This window comes from Physeter macrocephalus, chromosome 9, assembly GCF_002837175.3.
Source record: "Physeter macrocephalus isolate SW-GA chromosome 9, ASM283717v5, whole genome shotgun sequence".
Lineage (NCBI taxonomy): Eukaryota > Metazoa > Chordata > Mammalia > Artiodactyla > Physeteridae > Physeter > Physeter macrocephalus.
The window spans coordinates 107,068,754-107,090,891 of NC_041222.1; the positions used below are offsets into that span (position 1 = coordinate 107,068,754).

Below are 22,138 nucleotides of genomic sequence, written 5' to 3' on the forward strand. Positions count from 1 at the left end.
TGTTTCTCTGTCTTCTCATTTTGCTTAACTTACTGTGTTTGGGGTCTCCTTTATGCAGGTTGCAGGTTCGTAGTTCCCGTTGTTTTTGATGTCTGTCCCCAGTGGCTAAGGTTGGTTCAGTAGGTTGTGTAGGCTTCCTGGTGGAGGGGACTGGTGCCTGTGTTCTGGTGGATGAGGCTAGATCTTGTCTTTCTGGTGGGCAGGACTGCATCCAGTGGTGTGTTCTGGGGTGTCTGTGACCTTGTTATGATTTTAAGCAGCCTCTCTTCTAATGGGTGGGATTGTGTTCCTGTCTTGCTAGTTGTCTGGCATAGAGTGTCCAGCGCTGTAGCTTGGTCTTTGAGTGGAGCTGGGTCTTAGCACTGAGATGGAGATCTCTGGGAGAGCTTTCGCTGTTTGATATTACGTGGAGCTGGGAGGTCACTGGTGGACCAATGTCCTGAACTCGGCTCTCCCACCTCAGAGGCTCAGGCCTGACACAGGGTCGGGGCAACAAGACCCTGTCAGCCACACAGCTAAATTCACAACTGCTTGGATTCCCAAATGCAGAATAAAGTCCTTTAAATCTGAGCGCCCAACCCAGACGCCAGCTCTCTGGTGGTGGATCCTGGACACTGGTATTCGTCATGCCTCCCCAGCTCTTCTGCGGCAAACGGCAGGCAGGACGAACGTGGTGGCAGTCTTTGCTCCCAGGGAGGATGGGAACAATTTTACCTTGTTTTTGTAAAATAAGTAAGATACTAACATTGCATGTCTTCGTAGGAAAAACTAAATTTTGAGATTTTCATGACAAGATCTAACTAGAAATAGACTATCCAAATGGAAACCCATTTCTGGCCTAATTAGATATGTTCTAATATGTATGGATAACTTGGTTGACATTTACGTTTTAGTAATGATTTAAGTAATTTTCTCTCAACACAAGTGTTCCTTTCATATATTTATAACCTGTTAGTTGTCACTGAAACTAACACGGTGGATGGTTAGACTTTGGCACATCGATGATGAAATGCGGATTTCAAAGTTCAAATTCGTTAGTTAAAAACTGTGCTCCAGGTTCAAGCATTTGGTCCTTGATTGACATCAACTGACCTCTTCAGAGCACAACACAAGTGGCATCACACAGCACAACTCTGTTGACAGTCTTTGCTTATAATTGATGGACTTGTAGGTACTTACTGTGGCATGGCTCCAGGTTTTGATTTGAACGCTAAACTTTCACTGTCAGAATCTGTTGAACTGGCACCTGAGTGGAAAAAAAAAAAAGATGTTAGTATCTATAATTGCTTCCAAAGGTAATGCTCTTCACTCAGACAATAATGTACAAAGTCTTATTTTGAAACAGAGAATGGTTCAGACTATTTTTACTCAGACTGTTTTTTTCAGATAATCATTTAAAAAAAGAACTACCGAGAAAAGCTTTCTTCAAAGCAGTATGCGTTTAGTGTCAGATTTATAATCAGTTTCATTTTTGTCCCTTTGGCCATCATAACCACATTTTTAAATGGCTTATCAACTATGAAATAAATGCATGTGTGTCTGTGTGTAAAACATCCATAGTTTTAAACTTCAACTCTTTGCCAGAAGATTACATGGTGTGGATTATCAATACCTTCATTTCTCATTAACTAGAAGATGCTTTCTGACTCTGATACGGCTTCATTCTTGAATAGGAGGGTTTCTAATTTTGGACCATGCCTTCCCAAACTCATCTGCTTCGTTATTGTGTTTAAATTATGGGTCACCTTGTTGGATTTTTAGGCCAAAATGCAAACTGTCCTTACCTTTCAATGCTCATGTATTTTGTGGCAAGAGATTTTAGATAACATTTAAAATAACTGTGATGGTTAGAAGTACATTCTTTTTTTTAAATTTATTTTTGGCTGCGTTGGGTCTTTGTTGCTGCGCAGGCTTTCCCTAGTTGTAGCGAGCAGGGGCTACTCTTCATTGTGGTGTGTGGGCTTCTCATCGCAGTGGCTTCTCTTGTTGCGGAGCACGGGCTCTAGGTATGCGGGCTCAGTAGTTGTGGCTAATGGGCTTAGTTGCTCCACGGCATGTGGAATCTTCCTGGACCAGGGCTCGAACCCATGTTCCCTGCATTGGCAGGAGGATTCTTAACCCCTGCACCACCAGGGAAGCCCCAGAAGTACATACTTGATACTTCTTTTATGAGACATACTTAACTCGAGTTATTTAAATTATCTATTTAAAATATCTTAATGTAAAATAATACACACTTATAGAAAAGTAACCAAGTAGCAAAGAATTGTGTGATATAATAGTGAAGACCAGTAGGTCCCTTCCCTGGTGCCATTCTGCACACGCTAACAGTCTGGCCTGTATTTTTCAGATAAATTGAATGTATTAACAAACATACAGTGGTCTCCCCTCTTATTGGAGGGAGATAATGTTCCAAGACCCCAAAACCACAGATAGCATCAAATCCTGTTAGTACTATTTTTCCTAAATGTACACACCTAAGATAAAGTTTAATTTGTAATTTGGGCACGGTAAGAGTTTAACAACAATAACTAATGATAAAATAGAACAATACAATTATATTAGGATTCTAACAATGATGATAAAGTTATATGAATGTGGTCTCTCTCTCAAAATATCTTACTGTACAAATTTGATGCCTTTTCTATCTTAACTAAGCAATTATGCACGGTGGCTGTAACTTGTAGGGTTTGAGGCATGATAGCAAAACTAACATGGATTTCTTTTTCCTTCTTCACAACCTGTCGGACAAAAGATTTATTCTTACCGTATATCTTAGCAACCTCAGCATACTTTTTTTTTCTTTTCTTTCCTTATTAACTTTCACCTTTCACTTGAAGCACCGCGCAGCTTCTCTGGCACGTCCAAACGGCCAGCATCACCCTCTGGTGCTTTGGGGCCATTTTTAGTGTCAATAAAATCAGGGTCAGTGAACAGGAGCACTGGGACCGTCACCATGACAACGCAGGTGACTAACAGGCAGCACACGCTGAACCGAGGGATGACTCACATCCTGGCGGTCGAAGCTGAGGCAAGCAATTTCATCATACCGCTCAGATGGCAAAACTGAAAACTGATCATTTATTTCTGGAATTTTCCATATAATATTTTTGGATCACAGCTGACTGTGGTAACTGAAACTACGGAAAGTGAAACCTCGGATGAGGGGGGATGGCTGTATGTTTGTGCGTGTATTTGTACAAACGGAATCACGCCACATGTACTTTTTTTTTGTTTTTTAACATCTTTATTGGAGTATAATTGCTTTACATTGTTGTGTTAGTTGCTGCTGTATACTTGTGCTCTTTGTAGTTGGTTCTATTGGCCTGCTGATGCATTGAGAACGTACACGTCTACCTAGTTCTCTTGCAAGGGTGCCTCGTGCCCCCTCCCGTGACTGTTCTCTGCCATGGCTTTCCTGCTATTACTGACGGTAAAAGCCCTGCTTAGGTGACTGCAGGGTGTTTGCGGTCCTTCCTCTTTATTTCTACAGCAATCCCCAGTCCTGGACCATCACGGCACACAGACCACCCTGTCCTCCCAACTCCCTCTCTCAAATTTGTCTTCATCTATGTCAGGTTAATTTTCCTGTAACACACCTTTCCTGCTTAAAACAAAATAATAAACTTAGATGACCTATGAGTTCTGCTCAGTAAATTAAAAGCCTCCTATTTCCACTAGTCTCGTGCACACCCGGCTGTGTAACGAGGATGCCGGAGTGAAGAGCACACCCCTCCCTGCCCTTGGGGAGCTTCCATTCTATGCGGACACAGACGCAGCCAAATAAACGCACGACGTGGTGGTTAGTGAAATGGGACGGCATAAAGCTGGGGGTCGGGGAGGGGGGGGAATGCAGGGTGCAAGGGAGCCTCTGCCAAGAGGGGCTTCGGATAAAGATCAGAGGAGCGGAGAGCTCCCCCTCCTGGCCTCTCCCCACGTCTGAACCTTTAATTACATCATCCGCTCTCATGGGAAGCGCCCACAGGGTCCCTCCTTGATTTCTGTCCTTTCAGATTGGCCCAGACATGTTCCGTGCTGCCTCTTCGGAGCTGCTCGGCCACTCAGGACATCACACCTCTGAGGACTGGACTGAGGTGTGGCCAGGAACGCCTCACCCGTTCTGAGTAGTGCCATGTACCTGGCCATCGGCTGGGTCAGCGTTCGGTCATTACTATGATGAGCCTCCCTAAGAGGGGAAGCTGCGTCCAACTACAGACCAGAGACCCAAGGAACGAGGAGGGGAAGGGGCTGCGTGAGGCCACGCGACTGCACGGCAGTGGCACAGGGTCTGAACCTGAGGCCCCGGCTCCCCCGGAGCACGCATCCCTGCCCCCAGCCGCCGTCTCAGGCGCTCAGGGCAGGCCTGTGACTCTGCTGGGATGAGTGACGGGGGGTGAGCCGGGGGACGAGCGAGCAGCTGCGTGTCCGGGGCGGGGTGAAGGCCAGGGACACAGGGTGGGTTTGGACACCGGCCAGCGCGGCTGGACTTGGTGTCTGGGCAGAAGCATGGTCGAGGGGCAAACTACCTGTGCAGGAGGAACTAGGGAAACCGAGCAAGACAAAGAGCAAAGCAGCAAAACCAGGTGACAGACAAGGAGAAGCGCTGGCGTCCCAGCAGGGCACGGTGGCCCGAGGGCGGGCAGCCCCCCAGATCCCAGAGAGCCCTCGGGAGCAGGCAGAGCCCCAAGGGCGGCATCAGAGACACTCAGTGGCCAGGAACCGGGGAGAGGAATAGCTATTTTTCATCTGATTCCCAACGCTTAGATCATTGGAAAAATCCCCTCTGATGATTAAAAAGCCATTACTGCTTTCATTCTTTACTGCGGCTTTTTCCTCACTGACTTGCCGGGAAACAAGGACCAGAGAGGCTCACGTCCACTGGATAAGGATGCGTTTGCTGGTTTTTGCACACCTGACCGAGCCTGCTGGCATCTCAATGTCACCTCCCACTTGGGGTGGGGACAGAGCTGCTCTGCAGGCCCCCTTCCCCCAGGGTGATCCCCCCTCACGCCCCTTCTGTCCCCACCCCTGGGTCCCCAGCTCTGCTCCTACTGGGCAGGGGAGAACACCCCTGGCTCAGGGGGACGTTCATCCGTGTCTGTTCCTCAAATCCCACCTGAAAGGGGCAGGGCCCCAGCGCTTGTGGTCACCCCCTGCCCGTCTGCTCATCGACTGCTCACCTGCCTACAGGTCAACTGTGTCTACACTGTTCTCCACACAGTGAGGAGTCAATGCTGGTGGTCCCTGAGCTGCTCTAGTGATGGAGAGCAGGCGGGAAAGTCACAACCACGAGCCTCCCATCTTGCCTTTAAAAGGTGCTCCCTCACCATTTAAAAAACTTACCCTGTATAATACTTCCTTGTAGGAAAAGAACCAGAAAACGCACAACAGCAAAAATTAAAGAAAAAAATCATTCGGAATACCACCACCCAGACACGTTGGATCGTATCCTCCTGAAGTTTACCCCTGTGCACATAAATAATAAATATAATATTATGATGTAATACTGTTCAATTTCTGTTTTTTCCCCACTCAATACATTGTGAAATGCCTTTCCACGTTAATAAACGTGCTTTATAATTTTCTAATGGCTGCTTTAAATACATTTGTGGTGATTTACCAGAATTTGTTTCATTCTACTATCAACAGATATATTTATTTCCATTTTAAACATCTCCCCAGGAAGGTGTGTAAAATACAGATACAGTCGGCCCTCCATATCCACGGGTTCTGCATCTGTGGATTCAACCAACCGCAGGTCAAAAAATACATATACATATAATTCCAGAAAGTTCCCCAAAGCAAACCTGCCTTTGCTGCCCACCAGTAACTATTTACGTAGCATTACATTAGGTATTATAAGTAATGTAGAGATGATTTAAAGTTTACGTAGGTTATATGCTAATACTCTACCATTTTATTTAAGGGACTTGAGCATCCTTGGATTCTGGTATCCCTGGGGGGTCCTGAAACCAATCCCCTTGCGGATACTAAGGGACGACTGTATGTCAAAATGCCCATTTCCCCCATATTCATGGAAACACCATGTTTTAATTATTTTTATTTTTGTCAATCTAATATCTTCCTTAGTAATACAAAAAAAGCTGTATTTCTGAGTGGAAGCAAACTGCATACAGCTTCAACTTCAGAAAATAGGAAGTCTTCCTAAAAGCAGGTATTAACCATTAAAAAAACCTATCTATAGGGCTTCCCTGGTGGCACAGTGGTTGAGAATCTGCCTGCCGATGCAGGGGACGCGGGTTCGTGCCCCGGTCCGGGAGGATCCCACGCGCCGCGGAGCGGCTGGGCCCGTGAGCCACGGCCGCTCAGCCTGTGCGTCCGGAGCCTGTGCTCCGCAACGGGAGAGGCCACGGCAGTGAGAGGCCCGCGTACCGCAAAAAACAAACAAACAAACAAATAAAACTATCTATTTCTTTATTTATATTTACATTTTAAGTCCCTGAGTGACTTTAGTGAATCCAGCCATGGAGCCGGTTCATCGTTTGGTCCACGTTTGCTTTTCAAAATTAAGGCGTAAATACACTCTGCCCCCCACTCACACTACTCATTTTTTCCTCTCTCCTTTCTCAGTTGCTATAATTACCAGAAACAATCATTTGCTGTCTCAGATAAGAGTAGTTGAAGCAATGCCAATGATTTAAAAATTTATAAATGATGAATGACTATAAAAGCATTAAAATGAGTTCTAAAGAACTGCAATGACAAGCATAGATGTTCGTGACAGATTAAATTAACTTAAAAAAATATATACCAAAGAGTATGTAGAATATAATATATACATTTAAATAAAAGATTGAACAATCAAAACTTTTAAGAGTGGCTGACACAGGGTGGTGGGATTACACATGACTTTTATATCTTTATTTCCATGTTTTAGATTTTTTAAAATGAAAATGTGCTATTTCTATAACAGCAACTATAGCTCACACTGCGTGTCAGTCCCCCTCTAAGGGATTAACTCACTCATTTCTTACGAGAACATCAGTTTCTCCAGGCAGAGATGGAGAAAGTGAAGCAAAGAGACATCCAATCGCTGTTTTGGGTCTTGGAGCTGGGAGCTGGGCTGGCCAGAAAATACCAGGGAAGGTATTTAAAACGAAATACTGTGGAGAATGGGCAAAGCTGAGCTTAGACTCCATCAGCTTCTCACAGCAAGTCTTCCAGACCCAGCAGAAGGAGCCTTTCGCTCAGAGAGGCTTTGTCCTGCTGCAGCCACAGGGGCCGTTCCTTGTACAACATTTCCACATGCCTTGAAACGTCACTTACAAGGGGCACGTGTCTTATCTGATTGCGACAAGCTTGGAGAACCGACAAAGGACACCGCACAGGGTCTGCCGGCGTGCGCCGCGCTCAGAATCCCTGCCCTTCCCCAGGCTTCACGCAACTGTCCCCTCCGCCCCATCCAGCTCAACTCCCCGACCACGGGGCCATGGTTGGGTGCAACCCAGCTTCCTCGTCGCACACTTGGGACCCCCCCTCCCGCCCCTTCGGTGCTCCCCGAGCCGTAAAGATCTGTGCCGTCCACGACAGGGTCAGGAGGGGCGGCAGGGACGCAAACGTGGGACGTCCACGTTTACTCCACGTGTCTGGGCTCACCTGTCCCGTTTCTACCGTGCAACTGCTGAGAGCAGCTCTTCGCCACCTGCACACCGTGGGCGGAGTCCGTTTCCTTCTCTTTTTCCAGGAATTGGCTCCCTGGCATCGCACACTCCCCCCACCCCCCTGCAGGATCCCCGTTTTCTCGCTTGGACCGTTTTCATCAACGTGGAAATATACTCCGGGAATTCTGCTACGAAAACCCACAGGCAAACAGGCTCACAAAGCATCCTGACCCGGCGCTCCCGTCCAGATACCGGCCCCTGGCTCTGCCGGGCTCGGGCAGAGCGTCCCGTGCGCCCTTCCGTGTCCCGCAAACGCGTGGCGTTTGCCCCCCAGGCTCTCCGAGCCCCTCTTGCTAACATCCCGCACAGCCTCCACACCTGCCCCGCCTTGTCCTCAGCGCCGGCCTCCGGCAGCGGGGCCCGAGCTGGCCAGCCCTGCCCGCCAGACACCGAGCCGCTCCCCCAGCCTCCCCGCCCAGGGCCCTCCTCTCGCGCTCCTACGCCGGCACCTCGTCCCGGAGCATCTCCGCGTGGGGAGGGTCACCCGGGCTCAGACGCGGCCCCGCCCAGGGCTGCGTCTTCGGTTACCACCCACATCCTGAAGCTCCCAGGGCACGTCCTCGCCCTGGCCACTCACTGCACCCGCATGGCCACCCGCCCACACCTGTGTCCACTCGGCCGTCCAAACGCGGATGTGCAAACGGATCACCTACGCCCCTCTGTGCCCCAGCCCGCTCCTCGTCCCCCCCCACAGACGACCAACGGTGGAGCCGAAATCCACGCGGTCTGCTCGCTCCCGTGGCCCCTCAGCCCACCCGTGACCGCCCTGTGGCTCTGCGGCCTGCCTGCCTCTGCCCCCGCCCACACGGCGGGCTCCTGCAGCCCCGCCGTCTCCGTCCGGTCCCGCCACGGCACGCTTCTCACCGGGCTCCCGATTAAAGCCAGACCTCAGTTTACAAATGGAAATCAGATCATCTGACTCTCCAGTTGAAACGCGCCGCAAGTGGCGATTTTACGTAGAATAAAGGCCGGCCAGCTAACAGGGACCACAAGGCGCCGTGAGCCGCGTGAGCCGCCTGCCGCCCAGCTGCCACGCTCCGCGCTCCCGGACACACCGCTTCTCCCGCCAAGCCTCGCCCCTACTTCTGTCTGCAGCACTTTCCCCGTCGGACTCCCCAGCGCTTCCTCGCAGAGCCCAGACTGAGGTCGGACGCCACCGCCTCAGGGAGGCCCTCCTGCCCCTGCCCTCCCCCACCTTTCTTCTCTTCCCAGCACCTGCTGGCCGGGGCTGGGGTTATTTATGAGAGGGACCCGTCCCTCCTTTCCTGGAGTGTCGGTGCAGCGAGGACCGAGGCCTGCCTGGCCTGCCAAGGGTCCCCGCCCAGTGCCTGGGCCACGTGGGCCACCGCCTGCCTTCCAGGGGACCTTCAGTGAACACGTGACCCATGAGCAAAAGCTCAGTGATGTCCTGAGATGCTCCAGGCACACATCCCAGGCCTGTTACTGGATGCAGGTGACGACCCTGCTGCCCCAAGATCCAGGGTTCATCTGCATTTTCCCCTGGGGCCGTTCAGACCTAGGGGGTCACACTGACTGGGTTTAGCCCTTGAAGCTCAGGGGAGTGTGAGTGTGTGTGCGAGGTCTGGGGCCCTACAAGTCTCCCTAAGCTGCCGTTTCCTCAGCCACAGAATGGGGTGATTTCTGTAAGAATTAAATGAGATAATCCAGGTGAAAATGAAGACCAGGGCTCGGTTCCTAGTTAACACTAGGAGATAAAAGTTAGTTCCTGGTTTTGGGGTTGGTTTTTTTAAAATTTATTTTATTTATTTATTTTTGGCTGCACTGGGTCTTTGTTGCCGCGCACGGGCTTTCTCTAGTTGCAGCGAGCGGGGCTACTCTTCGTTGCGGTGCCGGGCTTCTCACTGCGGTGGCCTCTCTTGTTGCCGAGCACAGGCTCTAGACGCATGGGCTTCAGGAGTTGTGGCACGTGGGCTGAGCAGTTGTGGCTCTCGGACTCTAGAGCGCAGGCTCAGTAGTTGTGGCTCACGGGCTCTAGAGTGCAGGCTCAGTAGTTGTGGCGCACAGGCTCAGTAGTTGTGGCACACGGGCTCAGAAGTTGTGGCTCTCGAGCTCTAGAGTGCAGGCTCAGTAGTTGTGGGACGCGGGCTCAGCAGTTGTGGCTCTTGGGCTCTAGAGTGCAGGCTCAGTAGTTGTGGCTCACGGGCTCTAGAGCACAGGCTCAATAGTTGTGGCTCACGGGCTCTAGAGCGCAGGCTCAGTAGTTGTGGTGCACGGGCTTAGTTGCTCTGTGGCATGTGGGATCTTCCCAGACCAGGGCTCGAACCTGTGTCCCCTGCACTGGCAGGCGGATTCTTAACCACTGCGCCACCAGGGAAGCCCCTTAGTTACTGTTCTTAAACTGAAATTTCCTCGATATCATTCTAAAAGTTGCTGCACGAGGCAGTGAAATTTAGACAGTTTCCAACTAGTAGGTTGTTAAACTTTTAGGGAAGGTTTCCTCGAGGTTTTTAAATGTATAGAAAACTTCCTACCCTCTGGTACCCACCTCCACCCTCATACTGCACGCTGACATAGCAATAGCAATGTGGTTTAGGGACAACAGAGATATTCCTAAGTCTAATTTAGTGCTGCAGTAAGGAAAACATAAACACTTCTTCCTTTCAGTCATAATAGGAGCCTAAGAATTTATGTGAAATTCTCTCCCATTTCATGTAATTGTTCTTAAGGATAAAAATACACCAAAATCAGGCTTTAAAAAAGTTATCACCCATATTTCATGGGGACGATGAGCCAGCTTCCTAACGCACTTTCCAGGAGGCTTAGGAGGCTGATGCTTAAGGGCTCTTTAATCCGGCTCTGCCCAGACCCCTCCTCTCCTCAGCACAAAGATCTGAAGCCAGACCCACAGCTGGTGGGCCGTCTAAGCCAGTGCAGGGTCCTCAGGTGCAAAAAGGGACACTGGGAACACCCGTCACCTCTGTGGAGCCCTGGGCGTGGACCACGCGTGGCAGGTAGAACTGGGGGTGCTTTTCCCACGTTAAGTATCTCATGCAGAGACCCCAAAGGCAGGAGAGGACTGCACTGCAGGGGCTTCTACGTGGCAGAGCTCAATTTAATGAAATAAAGTTAAAGACCATGGCATGCATGTTTTGGGCCTCCAGAGTGAGATCCTGAAAGTGGTTTCCAAGGCAGAGAAATAGTTCCTCTTATTCTATGAAGGTTAGTGTGTCTTATATACCTTGCAGTTAATCTTTTAAGTTCATTTGTATCCTCATAACACTTCAGATATGTTATATCACTTATTTTATATTCTTTTTTAAAAAATGTGTCCATCTCTGCTGTTGGATTGCGAACTCCTTGCTAGCAGGGCCCATCCCCATCCTATCTGCACCCACGCCGTCTGGCACAGAGCAAGGCCTTAATAAACGTGGCTGAATCGAGTTGGTAGACCAGTACGTAAAACTGACGTGATTTAATGTCTGCAGTACAGAAGCAATCCACACTGAAGTACCCCTTTCTAGCAATCTTGAAAGCAAATAATGCATTTAATTTTAAGCAGCTCTAGTTGAACTTGGTTTTGTTTGTTTGTTTGTTTGCAGTACGCGGGCCTCTCACTGTTGTGGCCTCTCCCGTTGCGGAGCACAGGATCCGGACGCGCAGGCTCAGTGGCCATGGCTCACGGGCCCAGCCGCTCCGGGGCATGTGGGATCTTCCCGGACCGGGACCCGCGTCCCCTGCATCGGCAGGCGGACTCTCAACCACTGCGCCACCAGGGAAGGCCTGAACTTGGTTTTGGAAGACAAATCTGACTGTCATTAGCAAACGGGTCTTGTCTTTTTTTTTTTTTAATGGAAGTTTAACTTTCCTCCTCTGTATTCTAAAATGCTTCAAGAAGTTTGCTCCACAGCCAGCCCATGACTGATACTCACTGCTCGCTTAGTAAACGCTAAAAATCTTTTTGCCATTCTTTTCCTGTTCATTTAGCACTTTGAGATACATGTGACATAGCGAATAGGATATGGGCCCTGGAGCAAGATGGACTGGGTCCAAATCCTGGAGTGACTTTGGACAGGTCCCTTTTACCTCCCCAGGCTCAGTTTACCCGTGTGTAAAAGGGGACCCTGATAACACGTCACAGGTTCATGGCAAGGTTTAAATGACCATGTCTGCACGTGTGTGTACATGTAAGGGCCATGTAGCATCACTTACAGTTAATACAGAAGGTTTGCTCTTATTAGCAGGACAAGGTCCCCGAAGGAGCTCACAGACGCTTTCAAAGACAATGCAGGGGACCCTTTTATTAAAAGTAAAGGCACATAGTTTTAGTTGGCAGTAAGTTACTTCTAAAACTAAATTTTTTTTTTTTGCCAGTTCTTACAAGGGCTATAAATAATGGTTCACATCTTGCTTTCTTCTACTTTAAAAAACAAAGAAATTTAGTGCTATTAAACAGTAAAAAAAAATTTAGTAAAAAGATGAAGATTAAGGTAGTGGAGACCTCGAGGATTTCAATTTTCTTTCTGTGTTCCAACTACTACTTTTAAATGCAAGCAATTACAAGGCTACTCACCAATTTATGGCTTTAGGGACACAGAACACTGGTGTTTAAGCCACTTCCAACTTAAGTGATTGATATTGATAAAAATGCAACAGTGATGTAAACTATATACTTTGAGAGCAAGTTTTCTAATTCCCTATAGGCTGAGTCTTGGCAAAAATGAATTGTTAGAACAATAGAGATATTCTACTCTCTGCCCACCCCTCTTTAATGCAACATTGATTCTGGAAATTTTTTCACCGAGTGATTGCATGTTCATGGTACACTTAGCAGAAATAGCAGCATCCTAACAAAAAAGGAAAAGTTCTAGAATTTAATGAAAATGAGAACATTTAAAAATATTCAACTGCTTAATATCCCTGTGAATGATCTCCTAAGTCGTTTAGAGTTTAACTTTGGTTGATAGGTCTAGTATTTCTAGTATTTTAATATGTCCACATTCTTTGTCCACCAGAGAAACCAGAAATAAGTTGGACACTTAGTATTCTAAATAAATTCACATAGCTGAAATGTTTTAAATGAAAAGGAACAAATGTTGACGTCAGACACTGTCGACAGAGGCGTACACCCAAGTGTCAGAACCACTCCATTTATCTGTCCTGGAGGACAGATGAGGTTTGACTCACAACGTTGGAAAATCACGTTCACAAGAAGCAACAGGCCCCTGCCCCCTCGGCACCCCACGCCTCCACCCCACATCCCTGGGTACCTTCGATGAACACCTCGGCGGATGTGGCGTCAGAGCCACCGGGGTTCGCGGCCAGGCAGGTGTAGCGCCCTGTGTCGTCCTCAAAGGCCTCGGCTATGACCAGCGTGTGCAGGTCGCCCCCGTCCCAGCGGATCTGGATGTCGGGACTGTCGTGCAGCTCGATCCCCTCACAGAACCATCTGCTGGCCAAACGGAAGTCGCAGGACAGGAGGGAGAGAAAGGAAAAGGGGACGTTTAAAATAAAGCAGAAGTGAAAGGTGAGATGCTGTGTAACGAGATGCCTGTCTGATAAATAAAAAGACCTGTGTCCATGTTACTGACCTTACTAAATGCTATTACATTTGAGACCATGAAATGCATGGCTGGACAATTCCCATGGGTTTTCTTCGTAAAGCACCTTGTACATTTCATCAACCTGGAAATACCGGACGTCATCACACTGGGAAAGACCATTTCAGTTACAAAATGAAAGGAACACAAGTTCCAAGTGTCTTACAAAAATGTTTTATCACCAGTGCCTCTCACGTGTATTACAGTTTTATCTATTGTTCTTATCTAAAGAAAAATATGAAAGTAATATAAGCATTGTGCTCGAAATACTTGACGTACAGTATCAAGGGAGACACTGTCATGTTACAGACCCTGGGCAGGAATGTTCCTGTTGGCCTGGTCAGCTGGGCGGGAACAGAGTCAACGCCTTCCACGTTTCTGATATTTAGAGAACCTTGCAGCAGCGTGCCCGGCCCCCATGATGCGGGCAGGGGCAGCAGTGCTCTGTAATTCATTCTTGCTGGTCTCACCCCTTCCCATCGACCAGGCCCTTGGTGTGGGAGGTGGCAGGTGGCCAGACTGTTTCTATGCGGGTTCCCCCTCACACCCTTTCCTCTAGTCCCTGAGCACCTCAAACTCTCAACAGGATTTTTACAAAAAAATACGAAGCTGCCCCAACCCTCCTCCGCACAAATGTGATTTGGTTTTAAAGAAATACGAAGGAACGTGCCACTGATAACTACAAGGACTGAAGTCTCTGGGGCAGAATTGTCCATTTAGCTCGTAATCAGCACTGAGAGATTGTCCCTGAGTCTGACCCTCTATAAAATTCTTTGGACTTGGCATCCTTTTTATGTCAGTGAAAACGAATCTTTTCTGCATTTAGATAGCATAATACAGGCTTCTGTCTATATTTAGTCTGAAAGTGAAGTTAATAAAACAAGCCAGTTTGCTAATACTTAGCATATTAACTCTGGAAACTATATTAAAAAAATAAGTATGGGATATTTGGAAAAGAACAGACATGACTTCGGGAATTAAAAACCGTATTAAAAAACCAGCCAACTGAGCATCTACGCAACGCAAGGCATATTGCTTTTGAGGCAGTTGAGAGGGGCAGTATTTCATGATTCTGAGTAGTTTGTGATTTCCTCTGTTTTTGTAAAGTCTTGGAGAACATTCTGGCCGAGAACCATTTTCTAGTCCCTTCTTCTCCGCTCTTTCCACAATCACAGTCCAGATCCCCACCCCGCCCCCCCGCCCGGAGAACTGTCTATGGCTTCAGTTGTTACTTGACCTGAAGTCTTTTAATTGATCTCTTCATCCCCGGCAAGCTATGGATTCTTTATCCTGTGGCAGGAGAGAGCACTCGACCCTCTTCCCTACATGCATCACTCCCTAAACTTTAGATCTTTATTGTCTGCTTTCCTATAACTTGGCCCAGATCCTCTTTTCTATCACGTTCCTATACGAATCCTGTTTCTGTCAAATATCTGCGTGGACTTCTCGTTTCCTACGCAGCCCTCACGTATGACCTGCTTCCTCTCTGCTCCCTGCAGTTCTCCCCTCACCCTCTGTGCTCACCCCACCCTGGAGCTGCTCTCCTCACAAGCAAGCGAAAGGTGCCTTCAACAGATTCAGTTCTGCTGAGCACACGCTTGCTGGGCACCTTCCATGTGGACGGCACCACGTCAGGCACTGGAGGCCACAGGAAGAGTGGAGCCCGGTGGACTCTGGAAGCAGCCAGAGTCTAGGTGTCTGTACGTTACCTAGGGTGAGTTACCCTGCCATAAAAAGATAAGAACCAACTGTCAGAGGGAAAATGAAGCAGGAAAAAACGCAGTTAAGGTTTCAAAGCGAGGACGATTAATTGCCTTGGTTAGACGTGCTCCTTGGGACACCCCTGCCGGCCACCCCAGGGCTGTGACGCCCTGACCTCAGGCAGCGCACACGGCCTGCAGGCCACCGCCTGCTTTCCTGAGGCCCGTGAGCCAGGAAATGGTTTCCATGTTTTTAAAGGTTAGGAAAAAAATCAGAAGAAGAGTATTTTGTGACACATGGAAATTATATAAAGGCCAGATTTCAGAGGCTATAAATAAAGTCTTGGGGGATCACCACCGCGCCCTTGAACTAACACAGTGTCTGTGGCCACCTTCACGCTGCAGCGACAGCTGGGCTGTTGGGACAGACTGCACGGCCCACAAACCCCGCAACAGTTATTATCTGGACTTTACAGGAAAAGTGTGGTCCTTGCACCAGTGACATGAGAACCATCTAGGAGCCTGTTAGAAATGCAGAATCTCTGGAGGTCTCGCAGAAAACTAAAAACAGAGCTACCGTGTGACCCCGCAATCCCACCACTGGGCATGTACCCTGAGAAAACCATAATTCAAAAAGGTACGTGCACCCCAATGTTCACTGCGGCGCTGTTTACAACGGCCAGGACATGGAAGCCACCTAAGTGTCCATCGACAGAGGAATGGATAAAGAAGATGTGGCACATCTATACAATGGAATATTACTCGGCCATAAAAAAGAATGAAATAACACCATGTGCAGTAACACGGAAGGACCTGGAGATGATCACAGGAACTGAAGTAAGTCAGACAGAGAAAGACAAATATCCTATGATATCATTTATATGTAGAATCTAAAATACGACACAAATGAACCTGTCTATGAAACAGAAACAGACTCACAGACATAGAGAACAGACTGGTGGTTGCCAAGGGGGAGGGGGTGGGGGAGGGATGGGAGTTTGGGGTTAGCAGATGTAAGCTTTTATATATAGAATGGATAAACAAGGCCCTACTGTACAGCACAGGGAACTATATTCAATCTCCTGTGATAAACCATATGGAAAAGAATATTAAAAAAGAATGCCTATAATGTAATGTGTATAAGTGAGTCACTTTGCTGTACAGCAGAGATAGGCACAGCATTGTAAATTAACTGTACTTCAATTAAAAAATTAAAAATTAAAAAAATAAAAGAAATGCAGAATCTCGACCATCGTCCCAAGCCCACTGAGTCGGTTCAGACCCCAGTGATTCACATGCACGTGAAGGGGAAGAAGTTCCGGTCTGTCACGCGTGGACCAGGCCAGCCTGCATCATCACCTCTTGAGCAGAGAAACCATATTGTATGTGTTCTTTACCTGCAAAAATATGTTCTGTTTGTTTCTCTCTCCTCTACACTCAAAAAATTGTAGCCTTATTCACTTGACAATTGATACTATGTCACTTCCTATCCTCCGTGGTATTTCTTTATATCATTATTTGAGGCCTAATGCATTTAGGCCTTACTTCCTCATCCAGGAAATGGACTCTCTTTCATTGATCCAGAGTGTATTGCACGTAGTTGGTACTTTAAAAATACTGACTACCTGACACTTGATACTTTAGAATATGCTGCCCAAGAAAAAAACAAATGGTGAAGGCTCTGTGGCCTGATAGATTTGGAAGATGCTACCTATTATATACATGTATATGTATATATCGCTCCTTCATGTAATTAAGATTTTCTTATTAAAGGCCCTGAGAAGTCCTGCAGAAAACAAATTAGTTTAATGTTGTTTAATCTAGCATTCATTCATCTTACTTGGCCATGCGACTCTTTCTCATTTTGCGTCTCCTAACATCCCGTGTGTATGTTGCACGATGCTTTTCTGGCACATTCATCCCATAGACCCTGCAGTTTTTTTTTGTTTGTTTTTTTTTTTCTCTTTGGTACGCGGGCCTCTCACTGCCGTGGCCTCTCCCGTTGCGGAGCACAGGCTCCGGACGCGCAGGCCCAGCGGCCATGGCTCACGGGCCCAGCCGCTCCGCGGCATGTGGGATCCTCCCAGACCGGGGCGCGAACCCGGTTCCCCTGCACTGGCAGGCGGACGCGCAACCACTGCGCCACCGGGGAAGCCCAAGCCTGCAGTTTTTAAAAAATGAATTAAGACCAATTATAATCTGGGACTTCCCTGGTGGTCCAGTGATTAGGACTCGGCGCTTTCACCGCCATGCCCCAGGTTCGAGCCCTGGTCGGGGACCTAACATCCCGCAAGCCGCATGGTACAGACCAAAAAAAAAAGGCCGATTAGAATCTGAGCAATGATGATAAGTGTAAGCCTGAAGAACATGATCGGTAAGCACAATAAAGTACTTGAACTACACCGAACACCGGCAAAAAGGTTCAGGTACAAATGCACTCTGGACGCAGCCTAACACACCTACCTGGTCTTGGGGATGGTGCCTCCTGACACCAACATGGCACCTGGTGACGTGGGTGGTGCCTGCAAACCCCAGGGATGACCTGGCTTTTGCTCTTTAAACACTCATGCTTTTTGTTCTCCAGCTCCACGGATGACATTTTTAAAGCATCTTAGGTTGTAGCACGTAGAAGAAAGAGCGCAGACAAAAGACTAAATTTGTCTAGATCAGGCAGCAAGCCTAAGACTTAACGTGCGTCATCCTGTGGCTTCGACACCGTCGGGGAAAGTCAGAGGGTTACGGGCCCAGGACTTGCCACGGGACCAGTTCTACACTGTCGGGATGGGGGCTATCAGGGTGTGGCCTGGGGGAGGGGAGAGGCTGCAGATATCGAGATGGGGGCCTCCCTGGGGCACCAGGCAGGGCCCATGGCTCCAGCCACTGTTCAGATAAATGTGTGTCTGGTTCACGGCTGGAGCCGCAGTGGCCTCACAGGGACGTTCGGCAGAGGCCGTAGGAAAGTCGTTCACCTTCCCGGTCCAGGCTCTTCATCTGAGGACAGGAGACCTCGCTATAAAGCTTCATAATTCTGAGGTTCTTGGCGAAATGAAAAGGTTGTATATTTAGTGAACGCATGAAAAATATTTCAAGAAATGATGTAGGAAATTATTTGATGAAAGGTGTAAGTCATGAACGGCTTTGCTTCTTTGAGGGGTCCGAGGATATCGTGGTGTTTCTGAGGCTATGCACCCACGTCGGGTCCCTGAACGTATGGGTGGATTCAGCACCTTGTCATGACCCCCGCTGAGTCCTTCCCCTCCTCCGGAATGAGCTCTGCCCCTGCCTTTCCCTCCCACGAGGACACAGGCTTCGGCAGAGCCCGGCCTCAGGCCGTGCTCACGGTTCCTCGGCGCTGTGAGCTCCAGCCCCGCACCTGCACACGGCTCCTACTTGGCACGTCTTTAACCGTCTGTTTCTGACGCTTTGACGTCCTGGGCTGGCTGACCCCGGAGACATGGCCCCTCCCAGGGCTGCCGGTTCCTGGAGACGGTAAGTGACACCTTCAGGCTCCTTCCCAGTGAGACTCACCAACCCAGAGCCCATCCCACCCCCCCGCAGGCCCTCCCACTCGGGCCACTGTCCACCTGCTCTAACGCCCAGAGCCAGGCGGTGACAACCAGGACAGCGCCGAGTCCAGAGCCAATGGCCCCATTCAGAGCAGCCCCGGGGCCTCCCCCTGCCCCACCCACCAACCCTTCCTGCAGGGACACAGGGAAGGCCCCCCTCCCCTTCTGCTCCGCCTCCTGACCCACCCTGGGGACCCCCTGTCCTCTCCCACCCCATGGCGCACGGAGCTCCCTGCTCTGGGGCCTGTGAGAAATAAAAGCGTTTCAGAGGCATCTCCTCCTGATCTGTCGGCCTCACCACACCTGAATGATGACAACACCTGCTTTTTCATACACTGAACTCATCAGAGAAGAATAAGCTTACACATGAAGACAGGCTGGAACACATAAATCGTTTAAATAACACCTATGGCCGTTTCTGTCCTCAGGGGTGAGGATCTGGACTCAACTGCCTCAAAAGTAATATGCCTTGCACTCTGTAGATGCTCAGTTGGCTGGGGTTGCTTTTTTTTAATGTTTTTTTTAATTCCCAAAGTCGTATCTGGTCATTTCTGCCTGAAGATGTCCACAGAGGGGAGTTGATCTGCTCTCACCTACTCAAACTGAAGTGCAGGTACAAGGCATAGCGTGAAACTCAAAATCATCAACTCCACGCATATATCAGAGGAGGAAACCAGTCTTCTCCACTCTTCTGTAGCCGATCAAAGACACATCACCTTATCTGACCTAAGAAATCCTGAAGGTTTGAAGTCTGGACACCACGAGGTAGCGGATGAGCTAAAGTCACTTTATTTCATTAAACTTCTTAACATTTCCATCAGCTTCCTGGCAAAGAACTCAAAACAGTATTCTTTAAAGAAGAGGTAAAAGTCAGGGCTGTTGATCCAGTTTTGACCTGCAGTTTATCCTCCATTAAATTCTTATTGCTAGCGCGGCTTAAGACGAGCTACAACGTAAACACACAAAATCAAGGCAGCCCAGGTGTGGGGAAGGCACGGCACGGGTGTGACACTCCGCCACCCCCCATCCCGAGGCAGACATCACTTAACAGATCAGAACGTCTTCAGCTAGTGGAACCGAGGGCCTCGGAGTGGCAGGCTACACAGCAACCGAAGCACAAGTCTGTAATGGAACACACTGCCCTCCTCACCTTGGTCTCCTAGAAAACACATTTCACTTCCCTCCAGATCCTGAAAGCTGCTTCTATTTATTACCAGGTGAGAGTGGAAAGAGACCCTGGTTGAGATGCAGCCGTGTGGAAACATGTCCTGTGCTAAGACAGCGCCTACTCGGGTAGAATTCCGCTGAGGGGCACCTGGACATTTTTTCATCCCATTTCTAATACCTGGAAGCCATTTATTTAGTGGACAGGACATGGACAGCATATTAGAAAATCAAATCCAGCCATCTATATACCCATTCTGTACCTCTGATAAATTTCAGCTTCCTGTCATACTTCTGTTACTACAAAATGGTAAAAACATGTAATACAATCTCACAGTTAGGATGAGGAGGTGACACAATGTTTGGGAACAGTGATAGTTCTTAAGGGCTTGATTCAAATGAAGGAAAGAGAATGAATACTTATTAAATGCCTATTATACGCTATGTGCTTTGCAAATATGGCCTCGTTTTACCTTCCGACAACCTTGTGAAGTAGTGGTCATTGTACTGAAGATACAGGCAGCTCCCATTTACCTACAGAACATGGACGATTAAATGCAGACAATCTGCACGTTTCCTTTTCCTCAATACTTGTAGTTTCACCTTTCATGGAGCTTTTTACTATGGATAGAAACAAGCTGTAACAAAGTTTCCTGGTTCTTCCTCTAATCTCTGTGGAGCCACTAAGCTGCTGTGTAATTGCCACTGGACAGCAGCTGAGAGAGAAGCAAACCTCGCCCACCGGTGTGCCTGCTAAATCCCCAGTGAAAAGAATTAAGAGATGCTCGCGTCACAGCAAGCCAGTTGAGACCGGTCGTCAGATTTTGAGGCCACTAAATAGGGTATGAAAATAACCCTGCATTAGTTAGAAATAAAATGTAAACGGGTTAGGAGATGCAGTCTCCTTCATTCATCCATTCACTCATCAAGCAATCATTTCTTCAGCCATCAAGGGGCTTACTGCACTTAAATTCCAACCCAGGGACTGACCAGGGTACAGATGGCAGATAAACCGGGTTTTTCATCTCATGAGACTAGTACTAGGGAAAACAGAGAAGAAATCCCAATTATAGACATCAGCTCATCTTATGAAATTAGGTTTTCCTACCACGTGGAAGCAGGTACTGCTTCAAAAATCTTTAAAGATTGGTTATAGCCTCCAGCTTACAGATTCAGCTTGCTATGGATAGAATACTTAGATTGAAATCAATTTATTAGAGACAGGATAATGCTGATGGACTTCGTGAGTCTTGAAATTTTCCTGTTTATTCATAAAGGATCATAACACGTAGGAAAAAAAAGGACTGTAGTATTTAAAGCTCTATAAGATGGCATATTTCTTTATATTATTCTGTGCTGGATTTTGAAATCAACAACGTTTTAATATACATATACATGTCTATTTCTTTTTGTTGCCTCTCTTTTTTTCCTCGGGATTTTTTTTCAAACGTTCCAGCCTAACAATGAGACAGAAACTCAAGGTTCCTATTATAGCACCAGCAGGATGTGGTAGGATTGAAATTCAAGGTGTTTTACACAGAAAAGTCTCCTACTTAATTGTTCACTTTCTGCATTTCAAGGTGAGGTTAGATGTAATGGCTGACTTGGTCTGAGTCCGATGTTGGAGGAGAATGCCTGCATCCGACTGCAGTCCTGGGAACTCTTCAGTCGGGATGGAGAGGGGTCGGGAGAATAAGTAAAATCAGGGGCATTGCAGCTGCTTCTGAGCGAGCGGCATCTTTGGAGACCACCAGAGGTTTCCATTCTGGACAGTGTAAGACAATTTCAGAGTTTACGATGTGGCTTTCCTTGTTTCCTGCCCTTCTGACCCCTGGCCCCTGGCAGGCTGGCTAAGAACTGCACACTGGAGCTGGGATATACGTCTGGGCAAGCTCAGAACACTCTGGTTTTCCAAGACAGGGGAAGAGTGCTGGTTTTTATGACAATAAACCCAACTGCTAAATGAGAGGGACAAATCCACTGGCAAAGTAGAGTTTATACTTCCCAGCATGGGAGATGGATAGTTTATGCTAAAAAAAAAACCACACATAGCACCACTTGGCTTCCAAGCTGACTAGTAACATCTATTCTAGTACTATCACTTAAAAGGAAATATATATTTTAGGACTCACAGTTTCTTTTGGTGTCCTTACTTTTCTGTACCACAACGATGTGTCATGGAAATTTTCTGCACCCTGTATTTTAAACATGTGGCTTTTAAAACGAACAAATCTGACTTATAAAACTTACAAAGCTTCATCAGTGGAGCATGGCTAATATTCTCCAATGTTGCTAAGGAAAACGGTAAATCTCCAAAGTCAGTTAATTGAAACAAGGAGGCTTTATGAAATGAAAGCCTTTAAAAACAGTCGAGTTTTCATTCTTTTTTTTTTTTTTTTTTTTTTTTTTTTGCGGTACGCGGGCCTCTCACTGTCGCGGCCTCTCCCGTTGCGGAGCACAGGCTCCAG

At 47.8% G+C, this 22,138-nt stretch overlaps 1 protein-coding gene across 3 annotated transcripts in view; it reads right to left on the bottom strand.

The window, feature by feature from the left end:
- PALLD (palladin, cytoskeletal associated protein) overlaps nt 1–22,138 on the bottom strand; it is a 388,874-nt gene that overhangs the window by 237,486 nt on the left and 129,250 nt on the right. For all 3 annotated transcript variants that reach the window (XM_028494272.2, XM_024130749.3, XM_028494273.2), the window contains exons 3-4: nt 12,911–13,089; nt 1,180–1,246 (exon numbers count right to left, since the gene is read on the bottom strand). In XM_028494272.2, the coding sequence (XP_028350073.1) occupies nt 1,180–1,246; nt 12,911–13,089 (246 nt within the window). The remainder of the gene's footprint in view (nt 1–1,179; nt 1,247–12,910; nt 13,090–22,138) is intronic.